The sequence below is a fragment of the Bacillus rossius genome, chromosome 5 (genome assembly GCF_032445375.1).
Source record: "Bacillus rossius redtenbacheri isolate Brsri chromosome 5, Brsri_v3, whole genome shotgun sequence".
NCBI classification, from domain to species: domain Eukaryota; kingdom Metazoa; phylum Arthropoda; class Insecta; order Phasmatodea; family Bacillidae; genus Bacillus; species Bacillus rossius.
Window position 1 is genome coordinate 76,629,402 of NC_086333.1, and position 26,198 is coordinate 76,655,599.

At 35.9% G+C, this 26,198-nt stretch overlaps 1 protein-coding gene across 7 annotated transcripts; it reads right to left on the reverse strand.

The window, feature by feature from the left end:
* Positions 1–111: 111 nt before the first annotated feature.
* Positions 112–25,848, reverse strand: LOC134532036 (RCC1 and BTB domain-containing protein 1-like). 7 transcript variants are annotated; one of them, XM_063368168.1, is made up of 12 exons: positions 25,499–25,561; positions 23,234–23,321; positions 22,698–22,847; positions 21,582–21,790; positions 19,485–19,643; positions 16,700–16,950; positions 16,359–16,447; positions 15,561–15,718; positions 14,170–14,294; positions 10,650–10,747; positions 4,579–4,709; positions 112–3,031 (listed from the first exon to the last, which is right to left on the reverse strand). In XM_063368168.1, the coding sequence occupies exons 1-12, from the start codon at positions 25,514–25,516 to the stop codon at positions 2,891–2,893; spliced, it is 1,617 nt and encodes a 538-aa protein (XP_063224238.1). In that variant the 5' UTR covers positions 25,517–25,561; the 3' UTR covers positions 112–2,890. The 7 variants fall into 7 exon arrangements, with proteins under 7 accessions (XP_063224238.1, XP_063224234.1, XP_063224239.1 ...); XM_063368164.1 differs by lacking the exon at positions 25,499–25,561 and adding an exon at positions 25,808–25,848 and having other exon boundaries at positions 118–3,031; XM_063368169.1 differs by lacking the exon at positions 25,499–25,561 and adding an exon at positions 25,808–25,837 and having other exon boundaries at positions 118–3,008.
* Positions 25,849–26,198: the final 350 nt, after the last annotated feature.

Genomic DNA, 26,198 nt, shown 5'->3' on the forward strand with positions numbered 1-26,198 from the left:
TGTCTTTGTTATTGTTCTGGGTTGTATTGCCGGGCCAACCTGGAATGTAACATCACAGTTACAAAACCGATTTTAAAAAAATCCTTTTTTTGCAATAATTAGTCATTCAAATATAAAATAAATGCTTTATTTGTTTTTTACAGCTTATACCACAGGCCCCAAACAGTGAAGGTTAAAAAAAATTGTACAGCAACTTATGTATGTAACTTTATATTCCACTTCTAGTATAAAAAAAATGCAAAAAATGAAAAAAACTGCGACACATTTGCTAACAATGGCAAATTGCTAAACAGGAAAACACTGTGATGCAAAATTTACGAATTCTTCACAGTGGATACTCTATTGTAAAACAGATTTAAAACATGTGTACCATAATAAATTAAAACTTTAAAGTGATGTTTTAATGTTTACTTATAACTTCTCTTATTTTTCCAAAATTTTTAATTAAATACTAGCAATTAGGTGAATCAGTTCAAGACTTCAATAACCAATAGACACATTGCAACTTTACCCTGACATTACCAAATAGAGAGTTAACTATTATTTTGCCAAAAAAAAAACATCTTAACTCAGTGGAGAAAAAAAACATAGTAACCCAGTGCATGAAAAAAGTTTATTAAACCCACCACCCAAGCAAAGCAGCAAATATGTTGATGCATTTATAATCATTGTAATCTTAGCAATTAAGCTAAATTTTACGTGTTCTTTCTGAAACAAAAAAAAATGACTCACTCCTAATATTGCCATACCTAATTTTTAGAAAGAAATGACCACGGTAAATCATTAGATTACATCTACAAAATCATTGATACACTCAGCTACAAAGTTTTTAATTTTTTTTTCTCAAAATCTTTTAATAAGAAACACATGTGAAGTATTTGTAACAAGACAAATAGAAAAGGTGGAAATAAACTATAACTAGAACAAAGATTTTGCATTCCAGCAAAAAATAAAAAAATAATTAGAAAATAACAAAGGCAAACAACCAAAAAGCTAAGTGTGCTAAAAAAAAATTTTCAGATGTTCAAATATAAGGGCTTTTTTTGAAGAAAAAAAAAGGACATAGAGCTCCTCATGCACTTCAAACAATTTCAAACTACTGAAAGAAAAAATAGCTGCCCAAGTTTTGCAAAACTGCTTGATTGAAGTTTCGACAAATAACTTCGCAGATTTCTATTAAAAAAAGAACCTGCAACCTATTTTAAATTAAATTAAATTAAATTAATGCATGGCACAGAAATTTCAACTTTGTGATATTCAAGACAGGCACTCTCTCTGTGATTTATTTTTATGCTCAATGTATAGGTTGGTCATTTTTTTAAATATATTTTTCATCACAATATCCACTGTGAAGTAAATCAACTAATAGTTACTCAGTTTTTGCCCAAATCTGTGTCTGTTATTCAAGTTAAGTCATCTCGAGATGACAAAATTTGTGGAAAACCTTACTATTCATATAAACTATCATTGCACACAGAATCAAAAATAATCATTATTAAGATATGAACTTTTTCAAACCGAAAACAGGACACATCCAAAATAAAACACCATAAGTCTAAAAAAATAAGATACATACATAATTTTCTCCAACCAAATTCAAAAATCTGAACAGAACAGAATGGGATCTCTTAAAACAGTTGTAGAATTTCCAAAAACAGATACTACATAGTCAAAAAATTAAGAAAGTAATATATGCACTTTTATATCGGCAACAATTTTACACATTAATACTTAAACAATATACAATAATAAACACAGAAAACAATAACCATAATTTGTATTTAAATTCACCCTAAAGCTGAATAAAATATATTTAAGAAACTAGCTGAAACTTTAAATGTTTAAATACACATACATACATCACTGAAAGTTTTATACACAAATGATAACCATTTAAACACTAGGAATTAATTTTTATAGTGAAATTTTAAAAAAGGTTATCATGACAAGCAAAGAATCAAACCAAACTTAAAAAGTATCTAGGTTGGCTGCGAACTTATTTTCTTCAAATGTGCACCAGTTATAAGTTTAAATACATTATTAACTAATATACTTAAGAATTTTCACATCTCTACGTACTTATATTACTATCGAAAGATTTCACGATTTCAATGTTATAAAGACCGAATCTGTACAAAACTTACAAAACTGCATCCTCCACTACAATGAAACAATCAGATGAGAAGAAGAACATTTACAGTCCAGGGCCTAATCAGTCTTAACTCACGTAAAGTAATACTGAAATTTGTGGAACCAACTCACATTAATCATCCTCATGACATGTTTCAGGAAAATTACTAGACTCACACACCATTTATAAAATAATACCAACATTGAATGACCACACAAACGGTGATTTTATGCTCAATTACAAATGAGATGTTGGTTATTACAAACTCTGATGAAAATCTAACACGAAACAATAAATCGTAGCTGAATTGCAACATGCACAAATTCGACACAAAAACGCCACAAACACAGAAAAACATTAACACTATTTTACAGTAAAATGAGATCAAGTTATAAAATTATTCAGAATTTTCTTAAACAAAGTTTACAAAAAAAAAGTGTAAACATGGTGCTTTCATTTTACAGCTAAGAAAACGACCCAGACTCAGTTTTAACTAAAATTTTCACAGCTTATTACGATATGAAATTGCACTGAAAGTTTAAAATTTGGTGCAGAGGGATTTAGAGGTGGCGATGTTCATTCGATGATGCAGAAAAGATAACTGCAGGCAACTTGCAAGGTTTACTTAAAATGCACTTCAACACCGCGAGGAACGTTGGTCGATAAGCACGGCCCCTGACTAAACGACTCAACAGAGGCCAAACTCGGCTCCGCGACGGCGGATCGGAGACAGCGCGGGAGCCCCCGCCTCAAACGCCACTAGGACTTGAAGACCCCGCTCCTGGCGGCCTTCACGATGAAGTCCTTGAGGATCTGCTCATCCAGCAGGGCGAAGCTCTCCGTCTGGACGATGCCAGTCATGTGGTTCAGGGAGTACCTGAAGCAGAACTCTTCCAGCTCCTGCAGGCAGAAAACAAAATGGAATGGAATTTCCTTCATCTTAAGGCTAAACACACGGAGTAAAGAGGTTCAGAGAAAAAACCCCATGCGATTTGATAAATGCTCAAACCCTGGAGCCTCCCGAATACTAATCCAAATTCTTTTTCATTTTTGCGCACCCATGCTTGATGCAGGCACGAGAAAAAAGAATGTATGACAGTAAGGAGAATGAGATAGAGACAGAGAGAATCAGATACAGTGAGAATAAAAGACAGACACACTAAGATACAGCATAAACCCCGTTTTTACCCATGCCAAGGAACCAGGACAAACATATGTTGAATGCGGGAAAACAAAAAAAAAATTGGAAGTGTTAAAAGATTTTTTATTATCTCACACTGATGGAAACAATGAGAAGCAATTAAGCACCACACTAAATAAAATATTAGAAAATTTATGTTTTTATACAATAACTGAAACTTAATTCTCACACTGTGAAAACAAGAAATACAGTTCTTCACAATTTGTGTTCAAAGTTGAACATGAAATCTCTAATTATTGGGCAAAAGACGTGCACACAGAAGCATCTAAAAAGTCCACATTTTTATGGTGAAATTTTTCTGCACAATTTGAGCTGTGTAATCTCACATGAATAATTGATTAATTTCAGATTTTTATAGGAAACAATCCTATTAAACGAACACAACCACTTTCCACCAATTATTTGTATTTAGGAATAGAAACATTTATAAACGTTTCCATTGCAAAGTTTGGAAATTCAGTGCTGTGAACTACCTTTGCAAAAAAATATTTACTGTGGTAAAATGAGCATTGCCAAACATGCCCGAATACACCTATTTACAGGAGTTGGTTACGTTGCTTTATAAACTTATTTTAATAAGGGCCCAAAATCCACTGTTTTTTACGTAACAACCACATTTACAACTCTTTTCGTGCACAATACATTAAAAGGGAAAAATATAATAACGGGAAAGACGCCAACTTGGTTTAAACATAAATTTTCGAGCTCACATCACCAAAGTTTTGGTTCATGGCCTTATTGTTCAATGTGGTGCACGGCAAAAAAAAAAAAAAAAAAAAAAACTTTAAGGTTGTTTACAATGGCAAACAAAATTGCCGTGAACACATACAAAAGTACATTAATCAAACTTCACAATACACACTTTAACTGTCTAAACTTTTTTATGATGGTTTGCAATTAAATGCAGCACTGTTACAACATAAATTGTGGAAATAGCTTTCGCATAAAGCAGGAAATAAAGGCATTAATACTGCATGGAAAATGAAGTAAAAAAAAAATTACCTTAATCACGAGAATTTGTAAATTAAGGGTACATAAAAAAAAATGAGTTTCAAGTGTGAAGACAGAGAGGACAGAAACACAGAAAACAACAGAAACTGGGAATGAAAAAGAGAGTCAAGTGGATGGCAGGTGGGGGGAGAGAGAGGGGTCAGAAATAGACACACACACGCACACACACACGCGATGGGAACGTACACAGCAGGTCAGGGGCGGCTCCCGCGCGGCGAGAGAAACGCGTATTCACCTTGGCCTGGTAGGTGATGGCCGTGGCGTACAGCATCGCGACGTTGTCGATGCTGATGCCGTGCTTGATGATCTCCTCGCAGGTCTTCTTGAGGTGCGTCTCGCAGTAGGCGTTGGCCAGGTCCAGCAGCTCTGCAATCACGCAGCATCCCGCGGCTCGTCACACGACAATCTCCTCTGCCCTCAACGTGTACATCGTCAGACTTCGCTACTCACAGACGAAACTAACATCCGTAAAAACAATTAGTAGAGACAAGATTTTTGGTTTTATTTTAGTCCAATTTTGTTTTTAAAATACTGGATTTTAGTGTTTTTTTTTAATTCTATAAAAACTGTTTTGTAATACTTACTTCACCAAAATAGGAGTAAAATTTATACGCTGCATTATTACAGTAAAACCATTTTGAATAAATAAGTCTAAAACACATACATTCAGAACAAAAATTAATGAGCGAGCATTTATGGTTTTAAATTGACTAATAAAAAATGCAAACTTATACAAATTAAATAATTTTCTTGTGATTCATGCACTTTGGTACATTTTTGGTCTGGTAATGATGACGTTCTTTGAATTTCATACATTGAAAGATTAATTTTTTTTTATAATTTGAATTAATTTTTGGTTAAATGCTACTTAATTCCAAGATATAACTTGCATTTCAGTGTTATGAGATGAGCTGTACTGACATACATTTCTGCATTATGCGGTATTTGACATACATTTCTGCATTATGCTGTATTTGACATACTTTTCATGTTATTTCAGTTTTATTGCAATTCACCATATAATCTTGTACCAAAAAATCCTGAACATATCCTGAACAGCTGCCATTTATCAAAACTATTGTCACAGTACCCATATTTAGTTTCCTGTTTTAGGTATGGGTGAACCAATATTAAAATACACATTATCAAATGCAGGAGGGAGCCAAAAATCAAAAGACGCTATCCTGGTTTCATCAATTTATAAGCCATAACAATTTTGTTATCATTTCAATTTTAAATATTTGATTTATATAAAGCATAACATATTGTTTAATGGAATGCTCTAAGTTAATAAATAGTGACTGGCTGGTATACATTTATTTTCCCTGTGAAGTCCATGGCATTAAGTATTTAATTAGTTTTTGGGAATGACTAGCCTATAACTGTCAATACTGTCAATAGACAATGTTGTGATCTCCGCCAATTTTCAGTATCAAACGTTAAAGAATTGTTCTGGCATAAAAACTGTTAAGACCAATAAATTATCTATCAGTTCCTAGCTCTCCTCCTCAATAAACATTTGGTGTCATTGGATATGACTCATTAATGATTACTTATGATTATCAAACCACAAGTAAAACAAAAAAGAATCATTCAAAACAAAAGCACCAAGAATTATAATTACAAAATCATTTTTTGAAGAAAACTTCCTCCTGTATTTTGATACTTCAGATCTTACCATTATAAGCAATAGCCAATAGGTAAATGAAAGTTAAAATGGTGTTAAATTTTGCTAGGGATGGGGCGAATCCTGATTTCCTCGAATCCGAATCCTAACTCAAATCCTCGACTGGAATTGCCGAATCTCGAACCCGAATCCGAATCTTTTAACAGATGATGTCCACATATCTAATGTAAGTGAGATGTATTCTGCTTGCACTAAAAGTCCCTTGACTTTATCACATGTAGTTTGGTACATTTCTGGTATAGCCTAAGTGTATATAAAGACAAAAAATTTTCTTGAGAAATTTTAGTTTTAGTACAGATTAGCGGTTAGGATTTTTTCTATAAATAAGCTAGAGGTCTGCGAGCCTAAGAATTTTACTTCGAGTCGAGCTCGAGCTTTTGTGGTACAGTTACACTTTTGGGAAATTATTTTTATCTTAAACTTAGTATAATGTTTGAATAAAGTATTAAAATGAAGTGGGCTTATTAATTTTGGGTAAGTATTGACAGTGTGTGTTTACATTTTGCACTGCTAGAAAAAAATAACATTTTTTTTCCATTGAATCTTACCTGTTTCCATTGGTTCATTAGTAACTGATATCATCCAACTAACATAACCAAGTATATGTTTGTGTAAATGTAACATATCTTTGGGAAAATTTCATCCTTGTCAATTTTTCTGGAGTCCTTACTGAGCTTCAACAAACTTAGCACCAAAAATCATGTTGTTTGAAAAGTACATTCACATTGTTTCAACATTTCCACTTTTCAGCACAATAATTCTGAGAGAGATTGTCACAGAGTATTAAATTCTGTTCTTTAATCTATCATGCAGAACAATAATTTGTTCTGCACGTTCAGGAGTTAAATTAGCTCTACGATTGGCGATAGTGTTTCCAGCAGAAGAGAAGCATCTCTCGCTGGCAACCTGCTTGGCAGGAATGCTTTAGTAAAATTGCTTAACCTCAAAATTAGTGTCATAAATATCTGTAACTGGTCATTAAAGTTTAATCAATTGAAAGTAATAAAAATAAAAGCATTTTACTTCATTCAATTTACACTTGCAAAAAAAACATACACACACACATAAACCTACATGGAAATGAAAGTCTTTTTCAATATCCTGAAATCTGAAATATGTTTACTCATGTCATTAAATGTAGAGCTGTATTGAAGAAGCCGATTTTGCCAATATTTAGTTGAATCGGCATTTCTGCCGACTTCCGATACAGTACGCTTGTTAATTTTCGGCCGATATTACTGAAAAACGAAAGAGACTGACATAACCTAAAAATCCACGAGTACCATTTTCACTTTTCGTAGTAGTACTGCATTCTTTCACATCACATTATTTCTTAGCAAAATGTGCCAACCGTACATATCAAAGTTTAACATCCTTTTTTTTTTCAACAATGTTCTTTAATTTAATATGTCATAAATAAATAATACATTACTATCACGGTAAATATACATCTCGGTTGTTACGGTAAATATAGTGCAAATATGGTAGCTATCATGCTTCTGTAGTAATTATGGTATTCTACAAAGAATCTTTAGTTCTTATTATGGTAATTATCTTAAAATATCTATTGGGTTTGTACTGTAGTTATGGTACATCATCCATATTTCTTCGTATGTTGTTGTTCATTTGTCTTTTCTTCATATTTACTAGAGGTGGGTTGGGACAGCAATTTTCGGTATCAGTCCCAACCTGATACTGATACAGTAATGTACCTAGGTACAAGTCTCTGATACTTCTGTATCAGACGGTCCCAGGAGGCAACAAAGCTCCGCGTACGCATACCGTGCGACCGGAAGGAGAATCTGATACATTATTTATCACGCCTGGTAATTCTCTACCTCTGATACTCTCATGCCCGCCTGATACAGCCAGTATCAATCAGTTCAACATTCACTGCAGTTCGTCCTGGCCGTGTATCACCATGTACATTGTTGCGGGCTGTCATGCTTTGTAGTTAGTATATTTATAGTGAAATAAGGAATGGATAAGTGCAAGAAAAAGACTTCATTTGTGTGGAATTTTTTCACGGAAAATAATGAGTTTGCTCATTGTAATTTGTGTAAACAAAAACTGTGTTATAAATCATCATCGACTAGTCTGAAGAAACATTTGAAACGTAAACATCCAACTGTACAGTTACCTGATCAGAATCAAGATAGTTTAACATCACTATCACTGTCCAGAAGTAGGAGCGATGATCCAGACATCGCAAATACGACACCGTTCCTCAGCCGAAAAAAGATTCGTCCAGATATAGGAATTAGTGATTTTGTTGTAAGAAAACTTTCTGTGTCTGCTAACAAGAAAATTAATGACCAACTGTTAAATTTATTTACTGTAGATTTTCAACCATTCTCAGTTGTTGAGGACAAAGGGTTTCGAGGATTTGTTTATGCACTAAATCCGTCGTATACATTGCCAAGTAGGAAAACTATAACAAACACATTGTTACCAGCTGCTTATGAAACTGTGTACAATAGCATTCATGAAATATTAACAACCACTGAAATTAATTCCGTCACACTAACAACAGATTGTTGGACTTCTGTAAATACTGAAAGTTTCATGGCAGTGACATGTCATTTCATAGACTGCAATTTCAGATTGATTTCTTTGGTGTTAGATTGTTGTTCATTTTCGGAGTCTCACACCAGTGCTCACTTAGCCCAGGAACTGAGTCGTGTAGCAAAAGAATGGAGGTTAGAAAACAAAATTTTACTCTGTGTTTCTGACAATGCAGCGAACATACAGAAAGCTATAAAAGACGAATTGAAATGGAACCCATGAGTGGCAGCCCTGCTTGTAACAATATCGCTTTGCGCCTCTCCTTCAAGGCTTCAACGCCTTCCCCTGCGCTTCCTCCCCTACATTCTTTCCCTTCTTTATCCCTTATTCGTCGTTCCTGCTCCCTCCCCTTTCACAAGCTCCGCCCAAGTGACCGTCCTCTGAGATCGGGTACTGTATTCATTGGCCGTGGTGTTGTTCCAGCTGAATTCTGAACTGATACTAAAGTCTCTGATACTTTTCAAGTGTACTCGTTTGCCGTTCCTGATACAGGCGCGTATCAGTACCAAAGTATCAGGTTGATACTTTTCGACCCACCTCTAATATTTACGTGCGCAATTATTTGAGACAGAAAGTTTCAGAAAAAATTCTAACGGACTTTATATCACACATTTAATGGCGTAAATGATGAGACCTCGGGCAATTTAAACGCTTTATACGGAAAAACCTACCATGCGGGACCTCGTAAGTGAGTTTTACTGTATTTTTTTCCCCGTAAATAGTAAAAAACCGAATCCTTTGACGAATCCTATATCAGACCCGCCGAATCTTCGAATCCCTAGGATTCGGCGGATTCGGCGGATATTGGATTCGGTCACCCCATCCCTAAATTTTGCCTTTTTTTCTACCAGCAACTAGATAATTTAATATCAGTTATTCTCATTTACATATTTCTACAGTAATTGGTAGCCTGTATTTTATTGCAAATGATTATTTAACAATACAATAAGTCTACATCAGCCAATTACAATGATTGCATATTCATATTTGAACACCTCTAATTTAAGACAGAGTTAGAATTGATGATTATATTTTTTAATACCAATTGGACGTACTCAATTTAATAAATGTAAAAGTGCATATATCATCTTGTAGATATCTAGACCTTTAAGAAACGAATGAAGGGTAGATATGCGAGATGGAGTAGCAATAAAATAATTTTGTGAGGGGAACGGTACCACCCAGAGAAAACACGCCGGCTGGTATAGGCTTAGGTAGAGGGTTTAATATGGCACAGTTATGAACAAGGACTTTGTAACACCATGCCTAATGGGTAGGGACCCCGAAAAATGGTAAAGCATGAAATTCACGAAAAACTACATAATTCTGCAGTTTTTAAGCATTTTGTAAAAACACAAAATTTGGCATGAAATACAGTTTCCATGACTTGATAGATACCATTTCTGAAAATGTCCAGTTTTTAAGCATTTTGTAAAAACACAAAATTTGGCATGAAATACAGTTTCCATGACTTGATAGACACCATTTCTGAAAATGTCACGCAGTAGGTCATAGATTTGAAACACAAGAAACAAATTAAAAAACAAATATTTTTTTTTATCTCAAACGTAGTATTCAATCAACTACAGCGCCAATCAATATTATTAATTCTTTTCCGTCATCTTCAAAATAAACATGACAGAATACCATTTATTTCCTATAAATAATGACGATAAGCTAAATGGAGAATTGAAAAACTGAAGCTGAATCATTTCAAGGCAGTTTGGATAAACTGAAAATGGTCATCAATGATCAACTACCTAATTGTAATTTGCATCCGAGTATCAAATAGAAATATGCGACAGAGAGAGTAAGCTATCACAAAAACTGAATTCAACTTGTATGATTGCCATCCTATATTTTCTTTACTTACTTAACCTCAGAAAGTCCAATTTTTATGACATGTTAAATCTACTTCAAGTAAAGATGAAATATTGTCAAGAGTATAAAACATTTGTCCTTCACAATATGTGCAGTTAATGCAAAATAATTGTAAAATCTGGTGACGTCAATAATTACGTGCATGCGTATCAGAGAGAGGAACAGAGACTCACCTAATGCCTTCTCTGGCGTCAGACACACTTCATCTGTGTACAGGTACAGCAGGAACGCCCTGTACACATCGTAGGAGTATTGGTCGATCTCCAGCACACTGCAACATGACAACTCTGTTCATCAGACCTACAAAGAGGATTCATTAATTTTTTGAAACACATGTTAAGACTAACATGTCAGAGCATGGCACTACCCAGCTCTCTCAAAAACTTGATATACTAATAAGAAGAATTTATTGTATTTTTAATGATTTGCAATCTAAAACTTATAACTTTTAATTTACTAAAATGTACTCTGCACAGCCAAAGAGTCTGTGTCTCTGCGTGCCTGTGCATCTCTGTGTGCGTCCGTGCATGTGTCTCTGTGTGTGTCTGTGTCACTGTCTGTCTCTCTGTCACTGTCTCTCTGTGTCTGTATCACTGTCTCTGTCACTGTGTCTGTGTCACTGTCTCTGTGTCTGTGTCACTGTCTCTGTGTCTGTGTCACTGTCTCTGTGTCTGTGTCACTGTCTCTGTGTCTGTGTCACTGTGTCTGTGTCTGTCTCTCTGTGTGTCTATAAAAACGTAAATTTGACCATGTACAACTAACCAAATGTGCAAATGAAGTTTTTTAAATATTAAAGCTGTGACCTAGTATGCAATACATACATTGCTGGCAGAACATTGAGCATCTGATAAACATATAACTTTCGTTGCTTTCATACAATATGTAATAATTTTTCTTTCTGTGCATGTATAATGCAAGCTTTTCATCACCATAAGACACTTTTATGTTTCAAATACAATAATTATATTTCCATGTTCTTGAATAGGATCAAATAACTAAATCGCACAGAAGAAACACTAGTATCTATAAGAACTGGTTACAACAGACAACATAACCTACTACATAATGTTTGCAGGCTTTCACGGCCATTGTCTGAAGTAGCTTGGCTTCTGGATTGTAGCCATGTCCTTGGGGAATAATTCACCGACGTTTCGGTCAACATTGCAGTCGCCATCATCAGGGAGCAGTTACCTACCGCTACAACCCAGAAGCCAAGCTACTTCATAACCTACTAAATTACTAACACATATGTCATTAAAAATAATAAAATAACATACTACATACATATATGAAACTTTTATGAAAAAATTCCCAAAACATAAATTTACTTCATCAAATTTATGAACTAAAATTTAAATTGACACCAAAGTGTAAATTTTAAACCTTTAACATCCATATTGTGTAAAATTATAAACAGTATAATTCAAACCTGAATTTCCCCAAACAATTTGGACAAATACCTACAAACACTCAAATTCAAGAAATTTAATAATATATTGACACATGATTATCAATTAACATGAGACATGGAAGTCAATAACACAGCATAACACCGAAATGCAGCTACAATTCACCTAAATTACCTCGTTATAGCTATTAAAATATACAATTCATTTCATATACATATCTTTATTTTAAATTCTTACTTAAAAACCTAAAATGATATGTACAAAGCAAAAACATTAATTACTTTCTATCTATGGTTTTTCAAAGTAGAGTAAATAAAAGCAGCCTATAGCTGATTATATAGTCATGTAAAAGGCCCATAGAAGAACATCACAAGAAAATATACATGTATAAAGATTTTGGGCTTTTAAAATTGTATATATTTTTTTTTTATTTTTAAATGTTTTCATTGCAGAATTTTGTTTAATTTACTTTCATTATTATATTAGTATATATTATGTAGTAGTATCGTTTAATGTACCCATATGAAGTGTCTTACTATAAATTGTTGAGGCGTTTATCAATGTAATTGAGCTAAACATGCACATATTGTTACATGTGTTTTAATTTTTTAATGACTATAAAGATGAAATCCCCTACTTTACCATGCTTTTATTAGCTTGACCTGTGTGTATAAATGAATGGACTATATTATAAAATCTTTCCATTCAATTTTTACCCACTTTTCGACATCCAAATGTGTGCAAATTTTGCATATATATATATAGGAACCTCTGATAATACAATATTTTGATAACTTTAGACCTTAATGTCACGGGGGAGTAGGCGGGGGGGGGGGGGGGGGAGGGGGCGATTTAAGAGGGTTGAAAATCCACTAATTTCGAGCTATGGGTAATAACCATACTTTTTGTGTATCATGAGGTTGGGGCATGGTGGAATTCACCCCAGGGTCGACTGTTACCCTACAGTGGGGGGTGGGGTGTTAAAGACCCAAAATTTTTAAAGTTTTAAAAGTATATTCTTTTTGATTTAGAGTGTTTCCGAGGTCAGGTTATGGTAAAAAAAAAAGTCCCCGAGGTTCGTTAACGGCAATATGGGTACTTTATCTGAAATTATCTGACCACCCTTCCAGCATGATCAAGTGTATGATACAGACATTCCATACTTACCCATAACATATTTATTAAAAACCAACACAGGCTAGTTATTTAAGCACATAGTCAACCACAACAGGGCAATTTTAATTTTAATTTTACCGAAAATAAAAAAAAACTTGCATATGGATCGCATAACACGTTGTTAAACAAAACACAAGCATAAAATGTGCTTACCCATATGCAGGTAAATCTGGTAAGACTGAAAACTACCTCTCACCATGTAACGGGGAAAACAAACATGACCAATATGGCCATTTTCATGACTTATCCGTAATATCTATACCATGTGGTAAACACCATGAATTTTCCATGATTTCTGTGACTTGCATGACCGTTAGATCTTAGATACTCTGACATAGAGAAACTTAGGAGCGAAAACACGACAGCATCTTAGAATAGACGGTGTTATCTTTGAAAGATTTGTGCAATGGGAGTGCATGACTTGATGTAAGTTTTTGGACACACGCCATTGCTAAGAACTTTTTCTGTTGAAGAAAAACTAAAAAATAATAAATAAATAAAAAACCAAAAAAGACAAAAACGCAAAATTAAGCAAAAAATTGCTGTTCTCTTCAAGGATATAAACAACACAAAATATTCTGTAACAGGAATATGGTCAACAAAACAAAGAAAAACAAAGAAAAATCTACTAAGAGAACAAAAAAAAAACACAAATGACGACACAGAAATATTGAACCCAAAAAAATTCAGCACAGCGGTTGAAACAAAACAAAAATCCGACAAAACGAAAAGACGAAACAAACACAATAGTTTAGGGTTCAATATTTCTGTATCGTCATCATTTGTGGGGAAATTTTCGTTCTCTTAGTACATTTTTCTTTGTTTTTCTTTGTTTTGTTGACCATATACCTGTTACGGAATATTTTGTGTTGTTTATATCCTTGTTGACAACAGCAATTTTTTGCTTAATTTTGTGTTTTTTGTCTTTTTTGGGGTTTTATTTATTTATTTCTTTATTTATTATTTTTTAGTTTTTCTTCAACAGAAAAAGTTCTTAGCAATGGCGTATGTCCAAAAACTTACATCAAGTCAATAGACGGGTGTCCTTATATTCGAGTGAACAGGGCAGCAATGACAACGGGACAGAGCAGCGCTACTCGCGGCTCACTTCTTGTTGTTCTCCTCCCAGCTGGCCTGGAACATGTTGCGGAAGTACTGGCAGCGCACCTTCAGGACCAGCTTGTGCACGTAGATGGGCCGGCCGTGCACCACGATGGTCAGGTCGCTCGAGCCCTGCGCAGACACACAAGACACACGGAGCTGTGCGCCCTGAATATCACTAAAATATCAAATGGACGTAGTTATGCAAAAAGGAGCCAACCCACAATTTTGTTATATTTTATTTGAAAATAAATTAAAATAGTACAAGGTTGATCGTACCGTCGTTGCTATTATTATAATATCAGTATTTATACTAGACCATTAAAATTATACCCACATTATGTTATCAATACGAGAATTACAATTTATAATTAACTTTAACTTGAAAATACTCAGAATAGGTTTCATGTGGGTTGGTTCCTTTTTGCATAACTACGTCCAAATATACTCAAATATCCCTAAAAAATAACATACGTAGAACATCTACAAATTAAATATACATTATTTACTAGGGCATCGTGACCTTAAACTATATCATAAATAGCTTTTTTTATTTGTATTACTAATAACCACTACACCTTTAAAAAAAAACTGTGAAACAACGTGGAGGACAGGGTTCTGCAATGTCTTCAATTTATACTTCCAAAACAAAAAAAAATAACGTTAATTTTTCAACTAACATTTACAAAGAAGAACTACAGGAAGATCTTTCAAAAGAATTCATTTACAACAAACTGTTACAAACTATGAAATCTAAAATTAACAAAAAAATTAAAGTAACATTAGAAAAAATATAATTGATTAAAATGCATTGCGAATCATTTTTTAAGATTATCTACATTACTTGCAGGTCTCAACCAATTTTTGTTGTCTCTCAGTCAAACTAAACATCTCCGTATTTTTTATAAACATTTTCTGTTATCTAACAGTAGCCACAATTGCTACTTCTTTTTAATGCTTCATATATCAGAATTTTTTTGAAATTTTATTGATTAATGAAACCCTACCTTAAATTGCTGGAATTAATGGTAAACTAATGACATATATTTTACTTATAATATATATTTTGGGTTTCAAATTTTAAGAACCTTTATAATAAGAATAAACCAATTTCATTCCGCTGTAGAATTCCATAATGGTTACGTGAAAAAACAATGTGACTCAGTAATATAAAATGTTTTTTAGGTATGTAGCTATATAAAATGTTTATAAAAAGTTTTTTTTTCTATTTACCAAAATCATGCAGCACAAAGTGTGGAGAACACTGCTATAGATAAAAACTTTCTACATTGATTGGTTACAGAAACCAAGAGAAAAATTAACCTTGTTCCTCATTCTAATAGCCAGTCCGAGGAATAGTAGTTCACACCGACATGCCGGCTAGGTCCAAGCGCTCACCGAATCATCGAAGACGGTCCGGAAGCAATCCGCAAACTTCCTCCCCGCCTCCATGTTGACCCGCATGGGCCGCCACATGACGCTCGGGGTGGCGAAGCAGGCGAACACGTCGTACATGGTCGTGAAGGGTGTCTCCGTGGGCACCGCCACTATCTGGCCTGCGAGGGGTTATACTCAAATTCCGAACTAACAAGTGGGGACAATTTTATTGATTTATTTTTATTTTTTAAAACAGGAATTTTCAGTGTTAGTATTTCTATTGCAATACATACATTGTCTTTATTCATAAAAACAGTGTATAATGAAACTAAAATAATTCTTAATACTTGCTTCACAAAAATTGTCTAATTTTTTATTGACACCTTTCGCGTTTAAACAATAAAATTATTAGAAATAAGAATGTCAGACTTGCCCCAAACAATAAAAATAAATCTTTTTTTTTTTTTTTTTTTCCCAATGTTACTAAAGTAAAGAAAATACATTTTAATCTAATTTTATCAAAGCAAATAACTTGAAATGGTTTTTTCTCGCATCATAGAATTTTCTTTTGTTAAAATGTCTTTAAAAAAATATTATATTTAAGAAAAACTAAAAAAAAATATGCTTTCATCAGTAACAGACTATAAAGTTCGGGGTTTACTAGTAATAATTGAAGAGTTACAATATCCAGGTCCTGGCTCAGTCATCAGATCTGTTCGGTGGTACAAAATCGTTGTGCTGTCATCCGGACTACACACACCCCTGTCGAGAGCAGAACAGTGGGGGAAGAGGACAAGCGCACACCCAGGTCATACTCACCGCGGCACTGCCCCCACATGTACACCTTGAGGTTCTGGGTGATCGCCGCGGATATGTGGCCGTAGTGGGTCGCTGCAATGTCGGCAATCCTACCAACAGGGAAGAAAACAATCGTGACGACAGAAGACGCACTTGCTTTCGAGACGGTAACCTACTTCACCAAACAGGTCAACGTACAAGTTACCAATACGGTAGAGTCGAGAAATTAAACTTTTCCCAGTTTTTTTTTTCCGAGAAAAAATTCATCGAGATCAGAAGGAGACGCAAGTCCCGTCCCTCTCTGTAAAAGACCTGCGTCTGGGAACTTGGGCAACGTCGACCCCGGAGGGCCGCCGCCTAACCTGCCGATGTCGGCGGCGATGCGGACGGGCGAGCTGACGTTGGACTTGTTGCCCGTCCCCAGCTGGCCGTAGCTGTTGGCACCCCACGCGAACAGCTCCCCCGCGTCGGTCAGCGCCAGGGTGTGGGCGTAGCCGCACGCCGCCTTCACCACCACCTTGTCCTGCAGGCCGCTCACCCGGCACGGGTTCAGCTGGTTCACGTTGTTGCCGATCCCCAGCTGGCCGTTGCCGTTGTAGCCCCAGCCGTACACCTGCGCACGGCGAGACCTCCGCGTGCCGCCAGGCTCATCGGTGTTCGGAACAGATGAAAGAAGGAGGGAGGAATAAATGCACAAATTAATTAATTAAGGCTCAATATTTACTGCAAATTGGGGTCATTAGAGTCAGAATTTCATTTAAGGTTTGCTTTCAATATATAATAAATGGTGCAGCAACAATCCTGTGTTGAAATAGCTTGAAATGATCCTATGTTGAAATAGCTTGGAATGATACGACAAGGAAATTGACTTCCTAGTGCAAGGAGTGGCTGCAGCATCTGTGTCCATAGTATGTCTCACGCTTAAGACTGCAGTACACCTATCCCTCACTCAGTACGACTAATTCGTTCCTAAAAATGCTTGTGTTATTCGAAAATGTGTATTCTGAAGCATTAGTTTCCATAAATAGCAAGGCTAATTTATTTAATGTGTTCCAAAATAGTGTAGGAAAATATACTTTACGTAATATAAATGCATAGAATAACACTCAACATAAATATGTCACACCATTAATCTTTATATGCCTCCCATCGCACTTTGTATGACAAATACGACACCGCATAAAAGGAGATTAGTGGTTATGTACTTTATCGTCAGTCGGCTGGCTGACTTGCCCGCCCGGGCGTGACCTTCAACTCACGTCGCGTACCTTTCTAAAACATTCTTTACTGACAGTGAAACCGAAATTACTGTCCAGATGATTTCATTTTAATTTTTCAAAAATTAAAGTGCTTATTCGCGTATCACAACCTGGTTCACACCTATCCTGTCAGGCCAATGATTATTTTTTTCATTGCAACATTCATTTAACAACCTTTTCCACGTGAATCATCTGTTCATTTCTGTTCCAATATCTAATGTCAAATATATTCCCGCTAGTACAACCAACAGCATAAGCCTTATATAAACTTATGGTAAGAGTCCTTATTTCGTACGATTGTGCGCACAGTTGACTTGCTTAAAACTAAAGTGCGGCCAACATAAGCGTGGCCTTCATGACAATCTGCGTGCCGTAATACTTATAGTTTTGTCTTAAATACTTGAACACAATGCATTATGAGTGATCAAGCACGTACAGTTACTGACAGCTGAATGGGTAGACGTAGCTTTTGTTTGAGTGAATTCCCTGCCACTGGCTAGACTGAGTTCACAGCCTGGTATGTAGCCAGGCGACAATGGTACAGCACGGCGGCATACACGCAGACGTAAAAACATTTGGTCCTTTACACTTCATAGCTGCAATTTAACTTGCCACAGCTGATGTTTGTACAACAGCCGATAGTGTAATCAGACCTGCGCGTCCATCTCTTCGCCCTATGTTTGGCTAACTGTATCCCATGGCACATCTATTGTTCACAGAAGTTGAAACAGATTTTGTGGCGTCGTGCCAGACTTTTTTTTTGCCTGCAGAGATTTCGTGTTAACTGAAATTTACAGACGTGCTATTCAAGACTGTGCCAGTAAAATTAACATTGCGCTAAATGAATCCGTGCAATCTGAAGACGTGCTAAGTGAGGGATAGGTGTACAAAAAAAATGGCACTCACCGTTGCCAGATTGAGAGTACCCTGCTTGTTAACATTAAAATTCTTATTTTGTTTACTAGGTACCAATAATTAAAATAAGTTTTAGTATCATTTTAACATTTGTTGAGTTTTCTAAGACCATAAAATAGAGTCTTTTGATACAGGCAGTCTCACGCTTAGATTGCAGTACAAGGTTACGGTACGCACTGATGCCCGGCACTCTAACACTTTACGAAGAAGTTCAGTTCAAAATATGTACTACTTTGGAATTCTGAGTGCACAAGAAGATTTTTAAAAATCCATATAGTAATTTATAATGTTTTATATGATTACACTTATAACTCTGTAATAAATTGCCTCTTTTTAACTTAAAACAAGAAATAATTCACACACAATTTCACATCAATTTCAAATACAGATGATATTTGGCAACAGTGCACACAGAAACAAGAACAGCGCTTACGGCAGTCAGAGTGTGTTAGAAAATGAGAGCAATCGCAGAGGGGAACGCTCTATAGCATTATTACAGTTGCATACATTCTAAAGGAAAAAATATCAATCTAAAAAACAATTATTGTTTCACAGCAGAAACTTTTTGTAACTGTCGACCATTAATAACTGGCCAATTTAATTATTTATAACCTATGGCCAACCAGAGCCAAAATTATTAATATTAAATAATGCCTTTCTGGTACGATTCCTTAGAAGTAAGTTGATAATAGTATCATATGATGCTCTTGACGAAGTACAACATGAAAATGTACTTCCAAAATTCTCATTCCAATTTCTACTTCAGTAAATAATTTTTAGAAATTTTTTCATTACATAGTAAAGTTTTGTCTTAAAATATTTTGCTGTTTGGGTATATCTGGCAAACCAAGCACAATGAAACATGGAAGGCGCTAATAGCAGATGTACATTGGAAAGGGAGAGTGCACACTGCAATCTAAGGGTTAGACAGTCCTTCTTGCACGAACTGCCTACAGCATTTCCCCCACCACACCTCGCCGTTCTCCGCGACCGCCATGGAGGACGTCTGGCCGCAGGCGATCGAGATCACTCTCTTGCCGCTGAGGGCGGAGTTGACCTTCCTCGGGGCGATCTGGTTGGTGCTCATCCCAGAACCCACCTGGCCACAGTTGTTCTGCCCCCAAGCGAACACCTGCGACCAACAAACCTGCAGCTGTACATGTGCCGAGACACACGAACGAGTGCAGCAAAGACATTGCTGGGAGTGCATACTTGGGGTCAATTATTATTTCCGAGAGAATCCTTGATGTTTATTAGTTGTTACAATTCAATCACTTTTTGGTAAGTGCATGAGAAGGCAAAAGCTTCACTTCACCACAAAAAAAAAAGGGGGGGGGGTGTCTGTAAATTCGGTTTACGGACGATAATTTTATGTGATAACGTCATAAAAAAACATTGATGAAAAATTGCATAGGTACTTTTTAATTTTCAAATATTATTTACAGTTTTTGAAAATTTAATTTAAATATTTGTTTGAATATAATCACGAACAATTAGTTAAAAAGCCCGCCTTTAACCTGTTTGATATTATAGAAGATTTTCTCGCACGGTGGTTGGCCAGTACTTGCACGCTCGGCTCAGACAGAACGTGCCAATTTTTCGTGCGTGCAGCCGGCGTTCATCGATTTATAAGACTTTATTACGTCAAAAAAAAAAGGGTCTTGGGTGGCGGTGAACACTATAACGTTACGCTTATTTCATGAGGAACGTAGGTTGGATGCCCAACACCCCAGTATTGAGCCGGTAACTGAGAAACTGTTCCAATCCTTTCCCCCTCCAGTTTATTTACACCCTTACTGGTAGGTTGCTAAGCAACATCTCCCCTCTGTACCTGCGCAGTCGATATGTAATCTTTTCTTAATCATGATTGTAAGGAGTGGCTTCGGCCTTCTTCTACGACTGACCTACGAGTAGCAGCATGTAACTACTGTAAACTCTGTTTATGTAAGGTCTTTCGGATTTTCTGCATATAAATTGCAGTGTTTCCTTAACAGAGATTTTGGGCATTTGCACACCATCACTATGTTATACATACAGATGTACCTGATAACACATGTAAACACTGTAAAATCTGTTTGTGTGAAGTCTTGTGACTCTAGTGTTCAAATTACAGCCATTTCTTAAACAAGCTTTTCCACTACTGTAGACCCTCATTATTACTTACATTGGCATGTTATTAGATGATGTTACAAAAAAATTATTGAGTAAGAGAATTGTGTGAGATGATTCTCTGGTTTTCATGATTTGTGATGATTGCTTCAGACAGTTCAGTACACTGGCACAATTCCACCAGAAGGCTCCCTTAACTTGTGTTTTATCTGACATTTATGTTTGGTATCTAAGCAAGGGCAAGTGTGTTGCGCCGGGACTCGAACCCGATTCCTGCACTCTACACCATTGTACCCCGAATAACATATCCACGTGACTGAAGTTTATCATGATCACAAAGTCGATACCAATGGTTCCAGCAAAACCTAATCTTGGATGTCCCGTAGCTTTTCAGTCTCTGGTCATAACTGTGCGATGTAAAAACATATCCAACAATTGATTGGCCATAAATACATATAAGACAAATTTATTTATTAAAATAAAGTGAAAAGTTTATACTTCAGCACGTTTAGTCGACGGCCAAGCTGGATTAGAGATTTTGCCTGATAATGGTACGTCAATATCGTTTCATGGCTCATACCTAAAGACCTGCAAAATTCACGGATTCATTGGGTGATAGGCTAGAATTCAAACAAATATACCTCTCAGATAATTTTGCTATTGGCTTGCTGTTCATCCGGACGAATCTCAACCATTTGTAAAACCGTCAACCAAAGAAGGATCGAATCACAGACAAACCAGCTGAGACGACTTACAAGTCGGCAGCCAATGAACTTGCGTTATTTGCCCGAGTGCACAGGGGGCATGTGCAGTCTATCCTGAAGGCCATCAAAACTGCGAATTTTGCAGGTCTCTACCCATACCTTTTCACATCAATAAAAATCACAAAACTTTTGAGAATTGACACTAAAATAAAACCTGGTGATAGAAACGCGGGCAAGGAAGCGAGTCGGGGGCGCACCTCTCCGTCCCGGGTGAGGGCCAGGGAGTGGTGGCTGCCGCAGGACACGTCCACGACCTCCTTGCAGGACATGGCGGCGACTGGCGAGGGCACCAGCAGCTGGTTGGTGGTGCCGTTGCCCAGCTCGCAGTAGCCGTTGTGCCCCCACGAGAACATGTGGCCCGCGCTGGTGAACGCCACCACGTGGGGGCCCGAGCCGTACGCGAAGCCTGCGGCACAGGGAGGCCCTCGCAATCCCTGTCCCCCCTCAACTCCATCCTCTAGCGCGCATGTGGGCAGCCCTCGGGCTATTTCTAGCCTATTGGGGCCTGAGCAGTGGTCCAGTGGTCCACCACACTAACAAAAAAAATTACTAATCTACTACTATACATATTTAATTTATGCTTTTAAAATCTTTATACGAAAGCTATAATTTTACTAATAATATGCTCAGTCACTTGTGCACGGATTCTATCACTAATCCAAATTCCATACAGTGGCCACTCAGAGGAAAGGAAAAGATGGAGATTTTTTGAATGCGTGACTTTATCCTGTCAGAACAAAAATCACAAGTCTATTGTTAAAAGAATTAATTTGAAACTTTACAAGTAATGAATTCCGCACAGATCGCAATTACAATCGTGGTAATGTTAACAGTCTTTTAATTTAATTTTTTTTTTGTATTGTGCAGTTTGAAAAGCTGTACCTTAGGTCACGGGAACACAAAATACTGACTCAGTGCTTACTAATTTGATTCATACTAAAATGTTGTGATTAATAATTTTCTAAGGCAGCAGCTTTTGGAGGGGAAAAAACGTGAATAATAATTCAAGTGAAATGTTTTTAGTGAGAATAAAAAAATGTTTTTGAGAGCTTTAATTTTTTAGCAATAATAATACTTATCATTAATATAGCTGACCAAACTTAACCAACATTTCACATAAATGATATTATTTACCTCATTTTTCGGAAGACACTACTCTATAAAATTACCATTGAAGAGATCTAACGACCCTCGCCACATACGGGCGAAGCATCAGCTATCAAGGCCACCGAGACCCCCGTGCCTGAACTAGTTATCAACGGTCAGGAGACACGTGAGCCAGCCGCTAGCACGACGCGTGCGCACGGCCATACCTTGCACGCCCTTCTGGCAGAGTGCTTCCACCTTCTTGGGCACCAGGGTGGCCTGAAGGTCGCCCAGCCCGAGGCAGCCCGCCGCATTGCAGCCGATCGCGTACACGTCGTCCGACCTCGTGACGATCAGGGCCTCGTTGCCCAGGTTCCCTGCGACACAGGCCGTCGTGACGAAGAACGATTACTTACCAACACCCAGCGATGGTTTGTCTTGGTAAAGAAAAAATACAAGGGCAATGAAACACGGAAAGTAAAGCATAAAAAACAACTTTTTATCAGGAGGATGAAAAACTAAGAATGTCTATACGAATTTCCTGGAGTGTATTTTTAACACATTTATGAACATTTTGAAACAACAGTCTGATCAAAAAGGAACCTTAACATATTAAGAAGGGTACATAAACCATTAAATTTTAAAAACTTTACAGTCCCCTTTAGCCTTCCAAAAGCCCTTTTGAATTATATTTTAGGGATATTGTTTTTTCGCAAAGATACCAAAATTTATAAAATCACAACACAAATTTTTAAACACTCACCAAACACACAAACAGTCTGAATTGTTTCAGCAAACTCAGGTTCCAGCAAACAGAAAAGATTCCACTTGTTTAACTCCATTGAAGATAACTGAAACATTTTATGCATTTTGAGTATAAAAATAAAACATCTCAGGTTCCAGCAAACAGAAAAGATTCCACTTGTTTAACTCCATTGAAGATAACTGAAACATTTTATGCATTTTGAGTATCAAAATAAAACATAAGTGAGTAACAATAACAGGTGGTTAATGAACACACAAATGCATCATTCACTTTGGCTTAATATTTCCTGCATATTCAAAACAAGTAGAGTTAAATTAATGGTAATTATTCCCTATCATGTATCCAAATCATCCCTTGATCCTGATGGCATGATCCAGCATACATTGATCCAGTAGTACATGATGCTTGCCGTTTTAATTTAGAACGTCAAAATATCCTAAACATAAAAAAAAAACTTGAATATCACAATACAATAAATTATGTCACGTTATTCACTGTTATTTCATAAGTTTTGTTATGTCAAGGATCTTTCGATGTACTAAATTAAAATAGCAAGCATCATATACCACAGAATCAATGTACAGGATCATGCAAAGGTTGCAGGGGAAAACTTTGATATGTGATACGGAACTTTTACGAAACTAATTAATGAACTTTTTGGGGCCTATCCATGTTGAATACTTACTACTGCACGATTTAGTTTTTCTTTTAACTTTTAGAAGCTTCATGTTTTCAGAACTCATGCGGCAAGGGTGGTTACTTCAATGCAAACCCCCAGCATGGCAAAAATTTACAAGCATTGAGTTGGAGAGACTATTATATGAGTATGAGAAGTCTCGTAATCCTAAGCCTTGGTCTGCATTAAGTTTGTTGGTCGTGACAGTTATGGAAACTGCAGTGGTATTGGCAGTGCATTAAAAATACTATTTGAACTAACCGTTACATAAATATTTGTAAAAACTAATCCCAAACTAGCAAACACTACAAAACATAAAATAATTGGCAAAGAGAGACATCTTCTGATAATTAAGGCGAACAGTAACTAAAGTGAAAGGATGGCTCACCAATTTTTCTCTTAATTATTATTAAATTATACCAAACAGTTTATCTTGAACAGGAAAACAATACTCCTCACAGGTAGCTATTTTTAAACATAGATTGTTACTACATATGTTGCTATTCTGTGCTGACTGGCTAGTCAAAGCATTCATCATCATAAGAATTGGATTTCATACTAGGTAGTAATAACGTTTTACATCACACCATTATGCACTAAGGCAGTGATTATTTTGAAGAACAGTACATCCGAAGACAAGCAAATAAAAATCTGAAAAGGTATTTTAACTCCCTTGCATTATTTTTCTGTAAACCAGCAAATAAATTATTTTATACGTGAAACATACTTATTTTCGAATAGAGTGTTCATGGAAGGAAGTGATTTCTGACATGTTGAATGTTTGAAACTAGATGTTTGCATGTTGATTTAAATTTTGATAGTGTGAGTAGTTATAATTCATTCTAAAGGTAAGTTATTTTAATGTTCCTTTGTATATTTCTTATTGTTGGTGATTGTTTGATTTCATTATTATTTTTTTAAATTTTCAATGATATAGCTTTTCAAACATTTTGCAGATACTTGGAAAACAGGAAAGTTTGTAGGGTAGGGTCAGCTACATTAATAAAATATATTAAAAATGTAATAACTATGTAACACATAATTAATGTAGCTGACCTAACCAACTAAACACATATTTCTATGGTATTTTAATGTATCTAACCAAAAAACTCAGTAAATGACTACATTATTCATGTCAAACCCAGGCAATGACTTCTTGTGTATGGCATTGGCTGGGCTTCATACCCTGTGCATAAACATGAGATATATAACCCTTATTTTAATTTTATTTTCTTAGCACCCAATAGACTCAGTTGATGAGCAGTGGCTCTCTGAATATAGGGCCTGTCAACATGGTTACAATTTTTATGAAATACATGTAGGTATATGATTATATACATTATTTCTAATATATGTACAATATATACATTAGCTAGCATAAAAATTATATTAAAATTTCTAATAATGGATATTATTTTAAACAATTGAAATAAGTATTAATAAGCAGAGTTTGTTGAACATTAGATCAATTAAATCAATCTGTCTATTTCTAGTCCTAGACCCTACTTCTTAAAAAAAAAAAACGTTTTTATAAAAAAAATTCAACAGATCAACACTGCTAGTATAAACATTATGCGACAAATTACAAAGAAATTATGCATCATGCCAAATAAAAATATGAATCGTGGATTGTGCACGCAGTTATCACCGAGTTTACAACAGCATTTAACCGGAACAATTATATTTAAGGACGTACTTAGTTCCTTACTACAAATGTCAATTTTTAAATCTTCATTCACTGTAAGCCAACTACTGCAGCAAAAAATAAACCATACACGAAAAAAATAATAATTCAAAGTGACATAAGATTTGAGCCATTTAACTCTAAATCTTTTCAGCTTTATATTCTTGGGAATTACACATTAGACAACAAATTACAGACGGAGGTTACTTACTGCAACAGCGACAGCCATGTCGCGTGTCGCTGTCACGGCTTTAAAATGTTAAGTCGCAGGGCCAAACCGATATTTGCGCATGCGAGAAACTCACATATTCCTGATGCTATCTCCTAGAGCGCGCCAAGTGGTAAGCGTAACAGGAAGCACATATACTTTACGGCATGCCCGAACATTAACATTAGTGTGAGCTTGTTCTTCTGCGAGCTTACTGTACTAGCAAACAGATTGCTACAATTTATTTTTTTATTGGTGGAAAGGTTATAGGCATGCGCCCACAACCAGCTTTAGATGTCTTTCCTTAATCAAAGCCGTTTATTAACTTATCAATCAAATAACCGTACGTAGATCAACACCCATGCCTTACCCGGGTCTCGAACCCAGAACCTCT

What these genes read in the sequence shown, in the direction of transcription:
- LOC134532036 (XM_063368168.1), bottom strand. An exon ending in TCAGACTGTTTGTGTGTTTG is followed by an intron (nt 22,848 to 23,233) that starts GTGAGTGTTTAA and finishes CCTGTGTCGCAG; the next exon opens with GGAACCTGGGCAACGAGGCC. An exon ending in GGACCGTCTTCGATGATTCG is followed by an intron (nt 14,295 to 15,560) that starts GTGAGCGCTTGG and finishes GTGTCTGCGCAG; the next exon opens with GGCTCGAGCGACCTGACCAT.